The sequence below is a fragment of the Ambystoma mexicanum genome, chromosome 6p (genome assembly GCF_040938575.1).
Source record: "Ambystoma mexicanum isolate Mex_15411 chromosome 6p, UKY_AmexF1_1, whole genome shotgun sequence".
NCBI classification, from domain to species: domain Eukaryota; kingdom Metazoa; phylum Chordata; class Amphibia; order Caudata; family Ambystomatidae; genus Ambystoma; species Ambystoma mexicanum.
In genome coordinates this window covers 415,751,913-415,773,690 of record NC_090935.1, presented here as the reverse complement: position 1 = coordinate 415,773,690, position 21,778 = coordinate 415,751,913, and the positions used below count along the sequence as shown (strand labels likewise).

General features: G+C 45.2%; 1 protein-coding gene across 1 annotated transcript in view; it reads right to left on the bottom strand.

Annotated features, from left to right (window-relative positions):
- Positions 1 to 21,778, bottom strand: part of CCDC152 (coiled-coil domain containing 152) — a 692,008-nt gene that overhangs the window by 121,838 nt on the left and 548,392 nt on the right. Inside the window, exon 6 of the mRNA XM_069627214.1 lies at positions 16,343 to 16,429. Within this exon, the coding sequence (XP_069483315.1) occupies positions 16,343 to 16,429 (87 nt within the window). The remainder of the gene's footprint in view (positions 1 to 16,342; positions 16,430 to 21,778) is intronic.

Here is a 21,778-nt window from a genome sequence, read left to right as displayed (position 1 = left end):
GGACACACCCTCTCTTCCTAGTATCCCATTATTTTAATTATTTTTATGATTGCTTATAGAGCTAACCTACCTCAAGAGCAGCACAGCGATTTACAACATGAGGTTTCCAGCACTAGGTATGGCATTTTATACAGGAGCACTGTACTGTTGTTGGAGGGAGAGAGGGATTCATATTCACCCGACAGGTATTATTGAAAGAGCTAAATTGTTAATTGTTTTGATAGGTGTGCAGTTTAACACATATGTCAGTGTTCTGTTCGAGACTGCTTTGTAGGTGATACATGCAGTTTTTAATATTATCCTGGCTAGGAAGGTGAGCCAGTGAATATTGTGCAGTATTGGAAAAGAATGGTTGAATTTGCAGGCACCTGTAATAAGGCAGGCTGCAGTATAGTGTGCGGCTGGAAGCCTAGTAAGGAGGGTGTTTGCCCTGTCGATGTGTAGGATCACAAGGCTTGCACCACCGTGCTGGAATCATGCAGGTGATAAAGGGTTTGATTTTGTGAAGTGTGAAGATCTGTAGCTAGGCGGTTTGTCCATTTTACCTATGTACTTGTGAAAGGAAAGGCTAATGTCAACAAAGGTGTCACAGTGAATGGCACAAGGTGTTGGGGCCCTCCATGGATGTGATATGTCGCTAGCCCGGTTTGTGTGTGTGATGTTCTGCTTTGTCCCTTGACCTTGTATGCCCAGGGCCTTTTGCAATGTGTCTACCCTGATGCTGCTTTGTTTTTGTTTGTTATATGTTTATTTATTTATTTTAGATTTATACTGCGCCGGTAGCCCACAGGTTTCAAATTATAATAGAATGTGTTATAAAAGAAAAACAATGTCGTCCGAGGATTTGGCTGAGTTTGACAGCTGAAGGTGAATCCTTCCAGGCACATGCCATCCAGCTATTGTTGCATGAGTTGTTATTCGGTGCGGCCACCAATGAGGATGAATTCAGTCTTGGTGGGGATCAGTTTGAGGTAGGCATATGACATCCATATTTGGATGGTAGCCAGACATTCACAGAGGTGAGCAATGTCCTGGGGGTTCACTGACCTTAAGGTACAGCTCAGTGTCGTCAGCATGCAGATGGATGCCGATGTTGGCGCCATTTAGGAGAGTTCCCATTGGTTCCATGTATAGATCAAAGATAATTGTGGAAAGGATGGAACCTTGAGGAACCCCAACGTGACTGTGAATTGGTTGGATCTGAACGACCCCATTTGTGCGTTTGTCTACCGTTTTTCAGTGGAGTGAAGCAGAGTGATAACTACTGCAGTCAGACAGTGGCTACATTGTTTCAACATATTTATTATTTATCCATCCTCAACCTAAGCTAAGTGAAATTGACATCAGAGGTCACTGTGCAGATCCTGAAGCTCTATAGCCCCTTGTGGAGATTGGATTGGACTGACGGTTTGGCTGTCAGCAACTATTTAATTGGAAGAGGCACAGCGCATAGCTTTCACATGCATTTGGCGAGTATTCTTCAGCGGAGTGAAGCAGAATGATAACTACTGCAGTCAAGCATCCGTGCAGTCAGGTGGACAAGTAACTGGAGACTGTCACAACGAATAAGGCTGTGCATCAGCTCCTTGATCCTCCAATGCACTAACGATCATAGTTGCAGCTGTTACCGAAGTGCCGAGGAGTCCTGTTCAGTAGCTCATGGGACATGAGATCATCCCAGGGAAGTACTGCATGAGCTATTGAGGTAACATTTATTGATGAAAACTGAATAAGTAACTGGACTGGTGTCAAGTGGCCAGTAGTCTGGTTGTGATTATTGCTGCAAGAGCATATATGATTTAAGGAGTGGAGCTAACCAACGTAGTGAAATGGTGGCTGTGTCTCAAGTTCAACATCTTTCAATAATCGACCAAGAAATGTTACTGGCAGTAAGTCTTCCGCTTCCCGTGTCACTGGGAGTGGATTCGCATGCATTTAACCAAAGTGGTGCTGCGAACGGAGATCTGACTTCTTCCCTACAACCCTCCACTGTGGGGAAATCTAAATCAGGCACCTATTCATGGAAATTTACAGTATTCTTTCCCTCTTACCCTGCAAACTCGACTCCCGGGCCTACCTGTGAAGGTCCTCTTGAGCGAATGTCTTATCACCAAAAGTCTGCCAGATAGAATTACGCAGGCCAAGTACTGATTTTATGGTGCAAATGGCACTTAATGGAGGCATTGCCTTGCAGGAGGAGGAAGTGTCTTTAAGGGAGAGGTAGGAGAGGAGGGATTCTGGTCTCCGTTCACCCAAAATCATTTGTTCAAACACTTTACCCATGATGGACACTCCACCCTATCCCGTGACGTTTGTGTCTCAAGACTTGGATTCCTCCATCTCATCTTTTATTTCCACCTGACCCAAGCCCTGCCGAGGAGGCCTTCTGCCGCCCTAAGAAATATGGATCACAGGCTGGGTATAGTGCTGTACATGATTTTAACGGAAATAAACCAGGTCTTATGCATATTGGTTACTCTATATGAGCAAATTGGTTACTCTACATGAGGGCATAAAAGCGGAGACAAAGCTTCATTCGGCATTGCTGGAGTCACTTATGTTTAAATTTGAGAATAATACAGCTCATAACAATGTTACAGACTTTTTCTTTAAACAGTACCAGCAATCTGATATGATCTTGGAGGGCGGCATAGTTAGTAAGACGATGTGTATTGATGTGGAGCTAGCTCCAGATAGAGGCGTGCATGATTGTGCTACTGGCAACGTGGCTCGAGACTCATGTGAACTTTTGCAAATTAATGTCTATTTAATGTCATGTACTATGTGCAGGGTTGCCCCTCTGGCGGGTCTGACTACTGTGGCCCCCACGTCTGTAATTGAGATTGAATCTCGTAAGACATATTGAAGGTTAATTGTGATGTACCATGTCTCATTGCCCAGTACAAGATGAGCCTAAGGTTGATAACACTGAGGTGGTGGATCGACCTTCAGGTCTGTTTAACATTCAATGTGCGGAGACTAGCGTGGTGTTAAAGAAACCTAAGAAATAAATTGCTTAAAATCTTTCCAAACAGGCTTCTAAAAGAGTTGTTATCACTTTTCTGAACCAACCAGCAATTAAGGCCATCCTGGAGAAGGTGGTGCTTGCAATTCCTATTGCCAGGAATAACGATGGGGGGGGTTCGTCCACCCGATGACCACCTATCAGATTGTGTAATTGTAGATAACACAGGAGTTTCTAACTCTGAACATCTAATCTCGGCATTGGCAGGCTGGGAAGGCTCCAAAGGGGTAGAGGTGTACTGACGTCAAAATCTGGAGAAGTCAGGTGTTGTGTCCCATCCAGCGCAAAGAGGGGCGTTTTGGAATGAGAAGTCGGTGACTGCCCCTACATTGATATGCTTAGGAGGGTCATGATCTTCCATGAAAAAAGAAGTAGTGCATGTGGGGACCTCAAATCAGAGATGTCTTCCTATTTAGGGTGTGCGGGCCCCTCCTATAAAAGACCCTGTCAAACCAGAAGATGCCTGTTCAGTGAAAAAAATTCAACAAGATATACATTGTCTTAAAAGGTTTGAGGGGTTGTGACAACTGTGACACCACCTTTGATCCCCGAGGCCCGGTAGGACCCCAGGCATTGAGAAATGGAGACGCAGTGGTGGGTAGGATTCCCCAGAATGAAACAAAAGTGTGATCATAAATAAGATTCTTATAGAGAGTGTTCTTCGATACAACCGCCATGTGCTCCTAAATCGGGCTAATATTGTAACGACTTCTCGTATGAGATCCATACCTTGCAAGCATTGTCGTCTCCAGATCTCGATCAGGTAGACTTTATTTACCTGTTTAGGACCGATCGAGCCTAGATATACATCAGCTAAAAAATTATATTTGAATCCATTATGAGGGAAAGGCAGTCAGTGCAGGCTCTTGGGTTTGATATATCTTACATGCAAGAGAGGGAGTCTAAACTTGAGGATGTCTTTTCTACCCCCTGCCTACCATCAGAAATTATGATTTTATTAGAGGCTAGTAGAGGTCTGGCAAAGTTGTTTCCGGTGCAGAAAAATTGTACAAAGTTGGTCTATCAGGTAAAAGACTGGTCATAGCTGGCTGGTTCCCTGCGTGGGATGGGTGGACCGCAGCCTGGATGCCAGCCTGTGCTGTTTTCCTAAAAAAGAGACAGGGGATAACTTGTTAAGGTTTTTGTCCTGGAAGGAACACCAGAGGGCACAACCATCTATTAACCATTGTGGCTGCGGGTCTTTTTTGGAAAACGTATGGCATCATCTCCCTACAGGAGACATGGTTGTTAAAGATTCCGGTTCTGGACGGTTTTGTATTAAATGCTCAAGCAGCCAAACAAGGGACTTCTGGCCCCCCGTTTAGAAGCCGACTAACTTTGGTGAAGTCAGTCAGGGAGATGTCTGTTGTCAATTCTGTAAATGTTTGTTTTGGAATGCTGGCACCCATGTAAGAATATCATTACCCTTTGTGCAAAATCTGTTAATACTGAATGTTTATTGGCATGCAGGCATGTGTTATTTGGATTGCTTCATTAAATAACTGACGCTGTGCATAAATGAATTGTATGATCATTGCCAAGGGGGACGAATTATCCTGTCTGGGGATCTGAATGCACCCTGTCCGATGCCTGATTCAAATTGGGTCTCGTTGCCAACAATAAAAGGAAAACAGCTGTGTGGCTTAGGCCTGAATATGCTAAATGGGTCCATGATGAGAGACAGTCCAGCAAACCATACTTGGTTTACTGGTGAGACATGCCCCATTTTAGAATACATCTTCGTTGGGATTCACCTGTTTGAAAAATGTAACCACCTGCAGATTATTTGCATGGACTTTAGTGATCCTTGTACCCTGTCTACCTCCTTTAATATGGGGAAAAGTTCTGGTGGGTGTAAGGAATGTATGTCCACAAGCTTGAGGGTGAATCAAACAGTGAACACAGATTTATGGAATCCTGATACAATGTCACTGGTTAATGAGACACCAGCAAATTATATCTCAGTGGTGTCGAAAGACTGGTTGTATGAGACTGAGTGTGCCAAAGTATAGCGATTTCCTCATACATCTGCTAGAAGCCAATGAAAAGCATCAATGATGGTTTGGAAAGGAAGCATGTGGGAAAAATAGAGATATGAGAATTCAAATAAAAACTTTGGAAAAACAGACTGGGTTAACACAAGTAGAAAGGAATATTCAAATTAAACATCGTGCAATCAGGCTCCAGCGTGATGCAGAATCCATGTTCTACATAATACACATTCACAGGTTGTTTGGAGATTAATAAATGACTCTTAAGCTCCACAAGCCTCTTCTCAGATAAATGCGGTTTCTGAAGCGAATTGGGCACTTCACTACCAGAAGGTTTTTGCGCTACCAGTGACTCATGAAAATCATGAATGTATTTCTGTCTCCAAAATGGGGAGGGTGGAAGTTTATTGTGGAGAAGGAGCACGTTGCGGAAGTGATCACGAAACTCTGCACTTCACGTGCTGTGGCCCAAATTAATTATCAAACCATTTATTCAAGTGGAATCACTACATTGCTTATATTGTACATATTTTCAAGCTGTGCCTTAGATCAGATCGGCAAAACTACAGGCAGGCAGCGATTTGGCACGGATAGTAAGGTATTTTCAACCTTACTGCTGGAACATCTAGAGAATTGGCAATGCGGTCGGGGCCTATAATAAAATGGCAGACATGCTTTAAAAAGTTCTTAAGTACTTTGCTCAGTGGGCTCTTGTTAAAGACCATCTAGAACTACGGGTGGCTGGGCAAAAATGAATCAGTCTATGTAGCTACCATAGATCCTTCTGCCGCGTTTGACGCGGTAGATCGAGGGCTGTTGTCGAAACAGCTTGGATCATGGGGCATCTCTGAAGGATTGCTGTGTTTGATAATTGGGCTGCAGGAGGGATCGAACATGCAGATTAGTTTGGATCAAAGGGGGTCGTTATCCCATAACATGTCTACATTTAGAGGTGTCAGGCAGGAATGTGTATTGACTCCCTTCCTGTTTAACCTTTATTTGTCTGACATTGGTCATTGTCACAAGGCATCTGCATTCGCCACACCAAAAACGTAAAGATTAAAACCAATATGGGCCCACATAGGGACGTGATACTGTCACCCCTCATAAGGTCCTCATTCCTTATACATGTACCAGCTTGGATGAACACAAATAGAATCACCTATGAACCTTGACCCCACCAAGCTAATAAGAGAACACCAGTTCCTCCCCCATCAGGGGTTGATAGGATTATTGTATCCCAGGATAGCATCACTGCACTTCTTTGTCCACTTTGTCTGCTCTTGATGCCAAGAACCACCACCTGTGGAGAAATTGTTGGTAACACACTTGGTACACCTTCAGTGTTGTAAGCTTGAGAATACTAAATGAGCATGTCAAATAGATCCTGTGTAGCGGTTTCTGCATTGTCTTGAAGCATTTAAGCCAGAGTTCACAAGGCTGAATAGGAGTAAAGCAAGAGCATTTGTTCTGTCTACTATAGTTTGGTTCTTGGCACGATCCATATACGACCATATACGAACATTGGGCATCTTTACGAGTTTGGAATATTTACCAGTGGTAAATCTGACAAACGTGTATTACCGCCGTATTACCACCATGAACCTGGATGCAAATCATTCATATTCCAACGTAGCAGTATTTTCAGTTATGGTGCCCCAAAGGGCTCCATTGGAGTTTGAAAAAATAATCACTGGTGTAATTCCTTAATAATTCTGTTGTTTTTGTAAGTAAAATGGAAGAAATTCCTTTAATCCAGGGCAAGAGGTATTTCCTCCACTTAACAAGTCTAAATATGGAGGCGTGGCAAATCTGGAGGTAATTTCACTAATGCCACTTTTCTATCTGCACTGCCAAACATGTAATGAGGCCTCTTGCTCTTTGTCAACAGTACTTGCCTTCTATTGTCTTAATGAACACTGACCTTATATTCCAGTATAGAGATTCCACAGGCAGGCAGTGGCAGTTATCACCTCCTATGTGTTTAGAAGGTCCAGTCATAAGAAACAAGTACCATAAAACTTCTACGCAATAGAAAACCATACTGCAGATTTTAAGATCCCAAGTCCCAAAAATCTTCATTGCAAAAATCTGATTCAGCTCTGCTAGTAGTAACCTGTCATCAGAAAACAACATGGTTGCTGGGTACGGACAAACTCTGCCTCTAGCTACTTATATACAATTCACGCCAGCCTCATCCCCTTGCCGTGCTAAGATGTCTACAAAGACATGTACATTACTAAATGTATGCTACTACATGCAGAAGCTCTTGAAATATTCTTTATTTCAAGGAATCCGCCGGTAGGTGGATGCTTATTTTTTCTTGTATATCTTTCTCCACCTACTTTTTGAGGATGAAACTGAACTGTGTATAGCAGCGGATCATATCATATCATTATTTTTTTTAATGTAGAAACGGGTCTTCCCCTTTCTGATGTAAATGGGTGGAAGGATAGCTCATGGGCAACGCGTTTGTCTTTGAAACAAGACAACGCAGGGCAACATATATACGAATTGTGATCCCAGCGCGTTATAAAAGAACAATTATAATAATTATGCATATTGGAAAAGAGATGACATCAAAAAAGCCCACCTTTTCATACCCTCTTGGTGCACCATGCAGATTTTGTTCTGCATTGAAGGGGGGAGATTGCACTCCCCAAACTGAAAGAAAAAACGTAAACAAATATAAAGGTGCTTTTAAAAATGTTTAACTCCACTCCTCCTGGTGGAGGTAACAATCGGAGGTTCTTATATTATGAATGTATGAATACCGCATGTGGTGTATACTCCCAAATCCAAAATATGGTGGTGAAATACCTCCTATTTTTCCGCCTTAACCCCAGAATTGTGCCCTTTATAATTGTTTACACACCTTTTGACTTGAATGGCTGCCTAGGATAAACTCTACTCTTCTCCATATTTAACCCTCATCACTAAACTCCTTGCTCATATTTTATCTCGCTTAGGATAATACTGCTTTATTTTGGCAAGTGTAGTATCAAGCAATAAGTCTTATCATTTTCAAAATGTACTTTGCCCACACATTTTGCTCCTTATCACTAACTATATTGACCAGGGGGCGTGGCTTGGGCAGCATGGAGTAGGACGTGCTTCCTGGCAGCTCCGAAGGATCCGACAATGATCCGTGAAAAGTACCTACAAAATCACTCTATTGGGCCCAGGAATGACTGCATATACATGGGAACGTGTGCTCTGCACACTGTATAAAGGTCGAGTGATCCGCGGGTGGAATTCAGGAAGAATCACTTGACGAAGACGGCTGCTGCTGGATACTTTGTCCCACAAAACGGCCGACAACAAAGGAAACGAAACTGCAGTACCCGGAGCAGCTGACTAAAGCTGGCAGCCGTGGGGAAATTATGATGATGGGGACGCAAAGCGGAACCCCCGCGGCGGTATGCCGTGATGCTACATTGTGTCACGTCAGCCCGCGACGCGGACCACAATGAGGGCGAGCCGACCTGGAAGATAAGTGTCCGGGGACAGTGGGGTGCAAAGCGAGGGGCTGGCGCGCAGCGCTGCGTAGTCCCTGTTCGCTCGCTGCGGGAACACGAGCAGCGCACTGCGAGCGGCGCAAACCCATGAAGGATCGAGTGAGAGCCCGGGACACAGCGTTGGCGAGAGGTGCGCGCCTGGACAAAGTCCTGCGCAGAGCCACTTGAACTAACGGGCCGCGCCAGGATGGTTACATGAAGTACTCGCCCAGCACCGAGTAACGAGCGGTGGACCACTGTAAGAGGCGGCGAATGGTGCACGTCGGCTGCATACAGCGTATTACAATGGTTGATGAGAGTGGAAAAGGACACCCGGCAGCAATGTCAATTGGGACACACATGTGACAAACACTAAACTGGCCCTATTGATACTATGAGGAGCTGCTGACAAAACGGTGGGCTATAAGTTGCAGTTGTCCTCTGAGCAGCCAAGGAATGAAAGGTGGACGCCACCAAATAAAAGCATGACATGTATGGCGAGCTCAAGTGGATGGGGTCACAGACAATGATGCTCTGACTACGTGGAGCCTGAAGTTAGGTGGTCGCATAATGGGAAAGCGTGGCCTCTAGGACACGGTGGGACACCCTGATATGTGGGAGAGCACAACCCATTCTGAGTAAGGGCTCAGCAAGCGTAAGCTAACGCCGGGGCTCATCCGGGATAATCGCCCTACGGGTGGGAAGGCACATAGGCGCTGAGCTGATACAGAGAAGCAGAGCTGACACACTCGAGTCCAGGCAACCTCGGGAGCATAAGGGAGGCCGCAAGATGGCGACGCAAGGGGTTGTGAGCAAGAATAAGAATAAGCAATCCACAATCGATATTTTTGCCACAACACAACAATCTCCTGTGGCCATCACGCCCAAAGGCCCGATAACAGCAGCGTAGGGCACTGCAGCGACCAAAAACCATCATATATTAGCGGCCATAACGGAGCTGAAAGACACATGGGGGATAGCGATGTCAGACCTGCGCGCTTCTCTGGAGGCTAAAATAGATGCAGTGGGCATAGAAGTGCTATGAGGAGCTGAGGCAAGATGTCAGGGGTCTGGCGGAACGAACGATCAGCCTGGAAAGTGCGGTGAAAACCAACACGGAAACCAGCACCGACAAGTAAAGGAGATCCACGTACTTAAACAACAGGTTGCCAACCTGGAGTCTCCGGCGGAGAAAGCAGAAGGGAGAGTGAGAAGGAACAATATCCGTGTGGTGGGCCTGCCGGAGGGAGAGGAAGGACAAGAACCGACAGACTACGTTGAGAACCTACGCTTGCAAGGAATAGGGGCCGGAAAACTCTCGCAGGGATTTGCAGTGGAGCGCGCACACAGAGCCCTTATGAGGAAGCCGTGGCCAGGGGCCCCTCCCCGTTCGATAATTGCCAAAATATTGAACTATAAGGATCGCGAGAAGATACGGGAGTGCTTCCGAAAAGGTGGAACAATCGAAAGGGCCTCAAGCACCGTCACAGCGTATCCGGACTACACAATGTTGGTCCAGAGGCAACGGTACTGCTATGTGGTGATCAAAAGGAGGATACGCGCGGCTGGGATAAAATATATGCTCCTGTACCCTGCGAAATTGAAGGTGGTGCACAAGAGCAAAATGTTTTTTTTTGATACCCCGGAACAAGCAACGACATGGCTGGATCTGCAGGGTTGCCCGGAGCGAGATACGGAGGAGACTCAAGACGAACACGATAAGTGACTGGGATACTGTATGTATACTGTTAAAGCGGAGAGTGAGCACCCCAGGGGTGCTTAGATGTAGATTAGATTAACGGGTGTGGCTAAGTGAGGCCGATATTTTGATAGGATACCGCTGACTGTAACAAACTTGAAGGACTGGAATATAGTAGCGCGAACATATGCGCAAATTGTGCAGCAATGTGTAGTTAACCTAAAAGGAAAATAGGAGCAGCAGGGCGAAAGCACCCTACCCACCGAATTATAGTCGTAGTAGTAGTAGGTTAGCCATTAGGGCGGCCTCACCCTGCGGAGCTTCGAGTACAGGCGAGAGCCAGAAAGAGCTAGATGCGGGGGAGCCTGAGATCCAGGGATGGAGCTGGGCAATAGTTGAGGGGAGTGATGTTGGGGAAGGGACGGGAGGTTGGAGGGTGATTGAACGGGAAGTTTGGGGTGTTTTTGGTTATGGAGAGTTTACAATGGGGAACGAGCCTATAGAGATTGGATTGGAATTTAGAGTCAGACCGCATCTGTGGGAGGAGGTATGGAACTTGTATAGGCCATGGGTGACCTCAAAATAGTTACATGGAATGTACGGGGGCTCAACAGCTATTTAAAGCGGAACAAAGTTATGTTGTATCTGCGCAGGCAGAAAATAGATATTGCATTGCTGCAGGAGACCCACCTTACGAGGGAGAGAATGGATAAGATTGCAGGGGAAGTGGAAGGGGGTACTGGTGGGCTCATCGTACTCTGCTTATGCAAGGGGGGTGCTTATTTGGGTGGCGCCACATGTCCCTTTTCAGCGATTGCAGGTAGTAGCTGAGACAGACTGGTGGATGGTTATACTGAGGGGACTGGTGGAGAATAGGGAGATCAGCATAGTCAATACGTACGCCCCGAATCAGAACACAGCGGCGTACATTAGAACTTTGTGTACTAATCTGAGCGCCTGTGTAGGAAGCGCGGTGATCTGGGGAGGGGACTTCAACTGCGTGCTGAATCTGAAGGTGGACAGGTCGGATGGGAAGAAGGATAGACCGGCCCCTGCAGCCAAAGCGTTACAGACATTGCTGAGTGACTTTGGTTTGGAGGATGCATGGAGAGTGAGACACCCCCAGGAAAGGCAGTATTCACATTATTCTGCCCCGCAACAGTTATTCACGAGGCTGGATTATGTCTTTACATCACCTGAAATGTTAGCGGAGATTACACGAATAGAGTATAAAGCCAGGGTCCTTTCAGACCACTCGCCCTTGCTTCTCGAATGGCAATACTGCCCCCCAAGAGAGCGAGGATCCCGACATGGCGTCTACAAGCGGAAGCGTTGAGAGACCCCTGTTTTAGGGAGGACTTGAGGGAGGAGATTGTAAACTACTTTGAAATTAACACTGGGAGTGTGGACTCGGCGGGAACACTATGGGAGGCCTTTAAAGTCGTGATGAGGGGGGTAGCCATAGCTAAATCTAAAGGGCTACAAGGTGGGATTTTGGCTGAACTACAGAAGACGGAGGAGAAACTTGAGGAGGCTTTAAGGGGAGAAGATGATACAGCAGAAAAGTTAGAATTGACGCTCATGCTACAGCAAAAATGTGCAGAATATTGGGATAGATTGTGTAACCTCAATTATAAAAAATACATAGAGAGACAGCTGGGGAGACTTTTGGCGTGGTTATATAAGAGCAAGACCCCCAGAGTCACAATCAGGACTATAGAGAAAGAAGATGGTAGCGTCGAAGACACCCAGGAGGGAGTTAACAAAGAGTTTGTGGATTATTATAAGGTATTATATGGGGACGATGGTGAGAGCAGTTGCGCTATTATAAGAGAAACACTGGAAGATATAGGGTTGCCCAAGATATGCGAGGAGGAGGGTGAGGAACTAGATGCCCCGATTACCTTAGAAGAATTAGGGGAGGTGGTGAGGCAGTTGCCTACTAGCAAAACCCCGGGGTCAAATGGACTCCCAAGAGAGTTCTACAAATTATACATAGGAGAGGTCCTCCCCCCACTGTTAGAGATGCTAAACGAAGCGTTCGAGACGGGAAGCTTAGCAGAGTCGCTAAGAGAGGCAGTCATAATACCGCTCCCCAAACCTAATAAACCTGGGCACAGCTGCGGCTCCTATAGACCCCTATCGATGCTGAATCCAGACAGCAAGATATTGACCGCTGTTTTAGCAAACAGACTGAAGAGGGTTATTGGTAAATTAATACACCCGGATCAAACGGGCTATGTTCCAAATAGAAACATTACCAACAACCATAGGCGGCTCCAAAGAATTATTGAGAGTGGCAGCGAAAAGGATGAGGAAATGGCAATTGTGTCTTTGGATGCAATCAAGGCCTTTGATTCAGTTAAATGGACATGGCTGCTCGTGGCCCTAGAATGCTACGGGTTAGGGCCTAGATATGTAAGGTGGGCGAAAATATTATATAGCGAACCACTGGCTCGAGTTAGGACAGGATCTGTGATATCGGGAAGGTGGCAGCTCAGCAGGGGTTCCAGACAAGGATGACTGTGGTCTCCACTGCTTTATATATTGGCCCCTGGAACCTCTGGCAATATACCTGGGGCAACAATATGACACCATAGGTATTGAGGTGAATGGGGAGCAGCACCTGATTTCCCTATATGCAGATGACATACTAGTGTACCTGCGATTCCCGGGAAGAAAATCTCCAGCACGTCCTAGAAGTGATGGAGAGATACGCTGTGTTGTCCGGCATAGCAGTGAACCCCCAGAAGTCCAGCATGTTCCCATTAGGGGGGTATATGGGGATTCCATTGGAGTGATTACCTGTATTGCAAGTGCCATGGGTGGTTAGCACATTTTGGTACCTGGGGATAAATATATACCATACTGTGGAAGAGGAGCATAGGTGCAACACAGAAGTAGCCCTTAAAAGCATTGAGAAGTGCATGCAATTTCTTTGGACAAAACTACCCTTGGCTATGATGGGGCGTGGAGCAATGCTAAAGATGGTGGTCCTGCCAAGGCTCCTACACTATTTTGGGAATATACCGTACCTGATTCCCAGAAAGTTCTTTACCAAACTGAATAGCATGTGTAGGGACTTTTTGTGGCATGGCACGCGAAATAGAGTGGCGTTATGGAAGTTACAGAACTTTCATGACAAAGGAGGGATACAACTGCCCAATTACGATGTGTACTACGTGGCGAGCCAGTTACAATATGTCGCTAAATGAGTCTCTGATGAGGAGACATTGGAATTTAGGCTGTTCGGGCGCGATTGCGCACCATTTTATTTAAAGGAGGTGATGTGGGTACCCAGGGCGGAAATGATAGGGCACCCTAAAATGATGCTACTGGGGTGGAAGATGTGGCGCAGGGCATGCCAGATGATGGAGAACCCGTCCCCATGCTCTTCACAGATACCATTGGTGGCATTAACGGGGGCAGATGTGCAGCTACGAAGGATACTCAGGAGCTACTGGGAACCTGCTGGGGTGGCAACAATGGGTGACATTTGGCGGGAGGGCTCTAGTATTGCTTTTGAGGGGCTGCGGGAGCTAACTGGGTTGCACGAGGGCCAGTACATTACATATCATAGAATGGTACAGAGGATCAAGAGAACATGGCCTGAAACAGTGTTGGTAGAGGAATCAGATACTACCGTAGACATGATATATGACATAGCTGAAGGGGGCCATGAAATTTCCAGACTATATGAAATGCTGATGTCAAAAGTTGGGAAGGAGGTCACGCAGTTGAGATTAGACTGGGAAACGGAAGTTGGAGCCCCTATGGAGGACGGGATGTGGGAACGGGTGCAGGGGTATCATAAGAAGGTGTCTAAAATGCGAGACTGAAACAGATTCAACTGTACATAACGCATAGGGCATATATGACGCCTTGGAGGATATCGAGGTTCGAGAATGCAGGACGGCAAGCATGCCCCAAATGTGATGAGGAGAACGCGGGCATGGTACATATGTTCTGGTCATGCCCGGTCATAGAGCACTTTTGGAGGGAAGTGAAAGGGAGACTGGAGAAAAAGGGGGTCAAGATTGTAGTGGATACAGTGTGGGCTTGTCTGCTGGGGGGGGAGGGTTCCCGAGATCATAGAAGCTTAAGCATGTAAATAAATTGAGGGATCTGGCTTATGTGCTTGCAAAAAGGAGAATTGCCATGGGATGGAAGACATGCCACATGCCAAATGTGGATGTATGGTGGAGAGATCTGCAAAAATGGGCGGAAGCGGAAACCATGGTATGGCAAGAAGCGAGTAGCACTGGGGGGGAGGAGGATACTGAGTCCCTGATGGCCTGGAAATCAATGATAGCCGAGCTGTTTGGGTCGATGGGGGACCCGGCGGAACCTGTAGAAGAAGAGACCGTATCACAGGTTGCGGAAACAGAATGTTTAAAGCAATAGACTCGTATAGGGGGGCTGGGATGAGGGAAGTAGTGGCTAGAAGCTAAGAAAGTATAATGTAACTGTTGACATATACACTGCTTGTTTGGTTTGTATTGTTTGGTTGTGTTTATAAAACAATAAAATGTTTTTTTTTTAAAAAAAACTATATTGACCATTGATTTAAATTAATTTGTAAAAAAAAAAAAGTGCCAGTGCCCAAAAAATATTGGGCCCCATAATGCCGGCCAGAGTGCGGACGCGCAGTGCGGGCGCGCAGCCCGGGCCAGTTCAGTGCTAGACCTAGATTGGCCCACCACTAGCCCATCACACTGCTGCTGCTCCATGTCACATGTTTGGCGCTGCAGCAAATGCTGGCACAGGCTAGTAGTGGGATGGGTGGGGAAGGGCACACATGGGTTGAGGAAGTATAATGATTTAAAGTGCATATTTCCACAGCGGCGGCCCGCGCAATAATAATGTTAAGTAAGCGGCCTGGCTGGCACTTACCTAACATTATTATTGCATCGGTCTGCCGCCGTGGAAATGCATATTTCCATACCAGCGGCCCGCTGCAATAATAATGTAAGTTAAGCCGACGTGCGACATGAGAACTTTCAACTTACTACTTACCGCGTTTTGTTGAGTCCTCCTGTCGGGTGCCGAGCCGGATTGGTACCGCACTGAGCAAGCAGAGCCTGCACCTGCCAGCCCTGCCTGCCCCTGAGGAAGTTAAGCGCTACAGCTACTAGGCCGCACACGTGCAGGGGAGGCTCTCAGGGTCGACTGCAGACTAGTGCCACGCCATAACAAATGGTGGCGCTGCTGCCTCTGCAACCAAGACCCACGTGAACACCCACCCCCAACCCTACGTCACCATGTCATTTCACTGGCTCACAAGAACAGCCAATGAAACCTATACATTCTGTGTTACTATACAGAATGTATCAAACACTGCATAGTAACAACACAATGTTGGTTTTCATTGGCTGTCCTTGTTGTGCTGCACTCCCAGGTCCAGCCAGGCCCTGCAAGCAGAGCAGACTCTGAAGGAATTATTTATGATGGAAGCTTAAATTGGAACAAACAACAAAGCAATTACACGTGTGATGTTCCGTTGCCCAAAAAAGAGTGCCAGTGTTGCCCACCAGCTAACACTGGCACAAATTAAGCACTGGTCTCATTCCCCATATCACCTCTAGCATAGCTCAAGCCTTGAGCTAGGACACATTTCCAAACGGAGAGCAAAGGCTGTGTTAGGAACAGTGGATACATTTGCCTGTGGATAAGGTGTCTGCAGGTGTGCTTTGAAGTGAACTCATGCAATACTTCTTCTCCTGAGTTCCTTACAGCATATCCAAGAGAAAGGGCTATTGAGAGTGGTGAAATGGGAAAAACCTCAGATTTCTGAGGGAGATCTGTATTCATGATTTTCAAGGGTCCAGAATATCAATATGGGATGTTCTCAGGTGATGAGATTACGCATTAAAACATGTTGCTGAAGTGTTCCGTTGGCATGTATACAAAAACAGGGATCTATTGTTGAACGCTTGTATTGCACTTTGAAGAACATTACCTCGGAACAAAGAACGCCAACTATACAAGTAGTGGAGGTAAAATTAAAACAATCAAATGTTCAAAACGCCCACTCACAGTTGTTACTTTCAATTAAGTTATGCGTGTGTTAGTAATTTCATGATTAGAAATCAATGTTCACCAAAAGCAATGGAAAGAAAATATACAGTACCATTCTGTAGATATTCTGCGGCAAAACAGCTGCATCTGGACACGACTTTGCTGATTTACTTTGCTGTCTCGCTAGCTTTGCATTACACTAAATAAAATACAACACAAATTTACCAATTACTACCTATCAACATTATCACGCTTTAAAATTTCACTTTTGAATTAAGAAATAATCCCCTCTCAACAGGGCATTTACAAGCAGTGCAGACGCAGACCTTTAATAATGCTTAACGATTAATGGGACAGTTCTCTTAAAAGAGCTGTTGCGAAAGATTTCTCTTTTAGACAACTTTCCCCCCATATTCTATGCACCCCCAAACCTTAGCTGACTTTTTTGACGCTGTCCGGACTTTTTACAGAGAAGTGAAGTCTTCAGCTTCACTTCGTTGGCCTTTTTGCTCATTTGTCATGGATAAACTGACTATTCCTTCAGACTGACAGTACTGGGAACATATTTTTCCCTTATGTCTTTTACTTGTTACCTGCTTTCAATGCAGTGCAATTGGGATACTTTTGTATCACCATAGGCTTTTAACAGAGGGATTTTTGGGTACTTTTGAATGTGCCTAAAGACAAGCTGGTGGCAGCAGATACTGCTGTGGTTTCCGGACTCGTACGGTCAATGATGATTTGCAGTTCTGCTTCCATACACAGTGCTGCATGCACAGCGGTTTCTTGCTCCGATTTCTCAGCGTTTTTTATATTTTTATGAGCAAGTCTCCGTTTGCATTGTATGGGAATTATTCATATGAGACAGAGCGGCGCCCTGCAAAATGCATTAGCTGTGTTTTTCTGTCTTCTTCTCTCTATGTTTTATTATGATTTGTATCAAGTAATAGAATTTTCTATTTTGCATTGAACAACTATCAAGCCCTTCTTGATTGCTTAATGTTGAAACAAAGTTGATTTTGCTGTATCTGGCTGCACTAATTCTGTGAGCACACAACATTGGGGCTTCCGTAGCCCCAATCATCTTTTGTTAGCAGATACCATTTTACAATTTTTCCTATATTTTTAACATGCACATTTGCATTTACCGCATTTGCCAACTAAAGGTGGCTAGTGTCCTAACATGGCCGTGCCACGAGATATTTCGTTTGGTCTTTGGCCATTTTATTTTTAGGTCTTCTTCCTGTCTTCGAAGGCCAGGAAATCCCTAATATGGTCATGCATTTGCCCAGGAAAGCTGCTGTCTTTGCGGGTTAGTGCATGCCATTTGCATGTGGATGCAGGAAGTGGGTTGGGAATGTTTGGTCGCAATCCAAAAACTGGTGCCAGTGAGTCAGACCCACAGAGGTCCCTGATTGGAACACTACTGGCTGAGTGAGTGGTGCAGATCCTTAATATTGGAGGGCTTAGTGTTTTCACTAACCTGAATTGAGGCTAAGAAGAGGAGTCCTGCATCCATTCCAGCCGACTGAACATCAGTGGACATTTTTTAAGAGGCCTGGCAACCCTTTCTGCAACTGCCTGTGCAGGGGACGGGAGTGTTCCATAAGTCTGTGTACACCTGTTTGTCTTATGTTATTACAGTCACACACCTTAGCGAGAAAAAGTATGTTGTCCAGCATTTCAAAAGGAACACCCTGACATGCATACACCCATTCTATTAACAAATGTGTCCAGGCCAGACCAAATAGCTCCCCTGTAAACATCCAGAATAAAATCACCTTCACAAACAGCCCGAGAGTTAGCAACACTTCCAATGGGTTTTCCCTGAATTGACTCAGGTAGTATCATGCCCCAAGAATAATAAGCCATGGAGAAAATCAACCTGATCCAGAGCCTTGAGATACCAACCACATGTTTCTTAACCATGGCCCTGGATCTAAAGCTAGAAAGATGGAGTCGCAAAGCCTGAAGGATGCAGTCCAAAAAAATTATGTCCTGAAAGGCTGTCCGACATTCAGTGCATGAAGAAAAGGAGACATGCACTCAGACAGAGAGGAGGACAAAGTCTTCATTCGGGTGAAAGAAAGACAAACTCTTGGGCCTAATCTCAGGAGCGGTCCTGTGGAAAAACTCTCAAGAAGTAAGGTAAGGTGGAAAGATGGGCCCTTTACTGAAGCCACTGTGAGACCATGCCGAGGTGAGTAATGTCTTTACTTAGATTCAGGTAGACAGGATTTCAGGTATCAGGTAAGTACTTGAGGTAAGAGACATAGGAATACATCCACCGGCACCCTATCAATGAAGCAGCTCCCTTTCAACTGACACATGGGGAACAATCAAAAACAAAAAAAGCTCAACATTCCAGAGGCAGGGATTCCAAGCACACAAGCTCACAGCACAGGGACATGGGAGAAGTCAAGACGCAACATAAGGGTTGCTACAAATCAGCACACCTACCTCCACCAATCTCCTTGCCAGAAAATGTCATAATAGTCCTACTTTGACTACCATTTAACATATAGTATACTCAAATAAATGTCTATACCGAAAAGCCTGACCTGAACATATCCAGTTTTTTAAATTGTTTTGGGTAATGCCTGGATAATTTTGGTTTTGGGGACGAATGGAAGCATTACTCCTGGGAGGCTGCTCTTCTCAAGAAACCCCCTTCCGCACAGCGGTCGAGTGACAGCACCAGCTTCTTTAAATGGCTGCTCACCTTAAGCTCACTGCTCACATTTGTTCAAACCAGACTGACTGCTATAAGCTATCAAGGCCAACAAACATACTGCGTGCTGCAATGTAGCACAGGTAATGCCTTTTCTGGAGAGTGTGAATTGACACCTTCAAGGTGATACCGTCCCACAGCATGGCAGCCCTTAAAAACAGAAAAAAGTAAGATTGTGCATGACAGAACCTTTGCTCTGCATCTTTCCACATCTGTGGGTCATTGTTGATAGGCCTGGTGAAGGGCAATGGACAGGGAATCAAACCTGTGTACTCTCCGATTCCCTGCAGGGAAACCAATAGCATCTCCACCAGCATCACAACCTGGCTGAGATCGTTATAGACTCTTCTGCTTTTTTAAGCATTAAAAAAGTGACAAAATCCATATGGATCTCTCATTATAACAGAGGCGATGTTTGTATATGGAGGCCGCCATTACTGATCACTGCTATATGGGCTGATGCACACAGCACTGATTAAAGTTCATTTTCCATATGTGGCAGAAAATGGGATAGGAACCTGGGACTCCAATGCCATGAACCACCCCAAATGGAAAAGGATTACAAATCGCTAGACATGAACATGGATGCAGTCAGGAACACATTTTCAGTCTGCTCCACCAGAATCACCTGCTCCAAAAAAACAGGGCTATTAATATGTGCTTGATCAAAACATGACAGATTCCATATGTGATGGAGCATACACATTTTAATACAGCAAAGGAAAAATACCTGTTCAGGTCAAAGGAAAGAGCAAACACCCCAAGTGTGACCAAGGGGATCCCAAAGCCAACCTATACGGAGAAATTGAAGCACCTGAGCAGCACAATGTAGCAGTCAGATAAATACTACCCTTCTTAGCCCAGGAATCCACAATGCCCTTCATGGAACGACCCTAAATAGTGAGGCATGGAGAATATGGGCTAAATCATAGGTCAAAGGAATGGCCAATCAATGTCATGTAGGGATGGAAGACCGTTTGCCCCTGGATACAAAAGAGGTAAAAAAGAGAATCACAAGAAAGAAAAGGTGGTGCAGAAGAGGGTAATCTTCACAGCCCTCCCAACACCTAAGAAGTGAAGCCCAACCTCAGGATAAGCTAGCCCAAACTCGGAGAAAACAATGAAAAGACAAGCTCTTTATTTAGGTGTATGTCAAGAATTATCTCATGGACAATAGAACAGGCAAGTGTGGGCTACCAAGACATCAGAAATGAAACAGAGAAAGGGGTACCTTCGTGTCAAAGAAGGGCACATATCTCACCCATTTGAGAGGCACAACTAAAGCTTTGAGGAAACAGACCTTAGCCAAAAGGATCTTTAGGGGAACCTCGGAGAGATAGCCTTTCAGTGACTCCTGTAGGGCATGAGGACCAGTAGAAGATCCCAGGAATAAACATGGGATCTGGCTCTAAGTCTATTTAGGTCAAAGCTATGGAAAAGCCACTTGACCTAGACATCGAAGAAGCAGTTCTCAGACTGACTCGGGTTCTCAGAAGGTCCTGCAAGATGCAAGTAGGGCCCTTAAGGGAAACACACAAAGGCCCAAAGTAATCTCTTCTTGAGGAAATCAAGAACCCTAACAGGGTTATAGGGAATGGTGTAGGGAATGGTGTAAAAAGCCTTTTACAATGCACCAGCAACAAAAGAAGTGCTATTGGTGGACAAAAGCTTTTAGGGTGGTGTGGTGCCCAAACAGAATGCATGACATGTGATAAATATTATTATTGGCGGGGTGGGAATGGGATAAACACAGGCTTAATGGGATAAACACAGGCTTATTTGCAATGGAAAAAAATGATCTAGTCTCTGAACTTTGAAAACAAAGCGCAAAAAGGAGATAAAATGTTTGGGGGTTTACCTTTCTGGTTGGTATATTTGGTTCTAAGTTCATAGTCTTGTTTCAGGGTTATAGCATTCTGAATGCTTATTGACACCACAACACACAATCAGTATAGATCACCCAGCACACTTCTTGGCACTGTCATATGTTCGACAATGTCCAATATCTGAAAAAACAGATACAAGTATGTGCTTAACAAACGATTTCTTAGTGACAATCCACAAATTGGTCCAAAAAGAAAACGGGTATACTGAAGTAAACACAAGTTGTCAGGATGGTGCTTCTCCAATATTTCTTTATTACATTTTTTATAGAGCACAAACAAGGTACCAAGTGCATCTCAGCAGTGTACATGGGGCAATATATATGAAAAAATACAAAAAACACAATAGCAATTAAGAAAAAAGACAAGAAACAATACTCGATAAAACATATAAAAGTACCATTTCTGAAACTACAGGTACGAATCACCAAGATAACATAAGAGCAAACCAGACAGTACTAAAAGAATGACAAGCTGAAATTAAAATTAAAAGTTCCATAGCGATGTTCCGAGCGGACGCAGGCATTTGCATACTGAGAGCCACCTGCCCAGTATGAATATGGGAAGCAGCGCTCCGACGGTGTCCAGTATTTACAGGGATGGACGCATCTCTGTAGGGAATTCCACCCCAGAAAACAACAACTTCTTGGACGGCTGTAGTGAAGATTTTCTGTAGTTGATGGCAACACATATGCCCTGGAGAAGATGAAAAGTTGCTGCCATGGACTGCCTTGTCTATGCCATGGAAGTTGTTCTTAGCAGCCAATTGTCTATATAGGGGTAGACATGGTGGCCTTCGCTGCGGAGACTGGCTGCCAACGGTGCAAGGCAATTTGTGAATGTGTGTGGTGCTGAATTCCGCAAACGGAAGCACCAAGAATTGATAGTGAGCATTGTTGACTATGAACCGTAGGTACATTTTGTATCTTGGGTG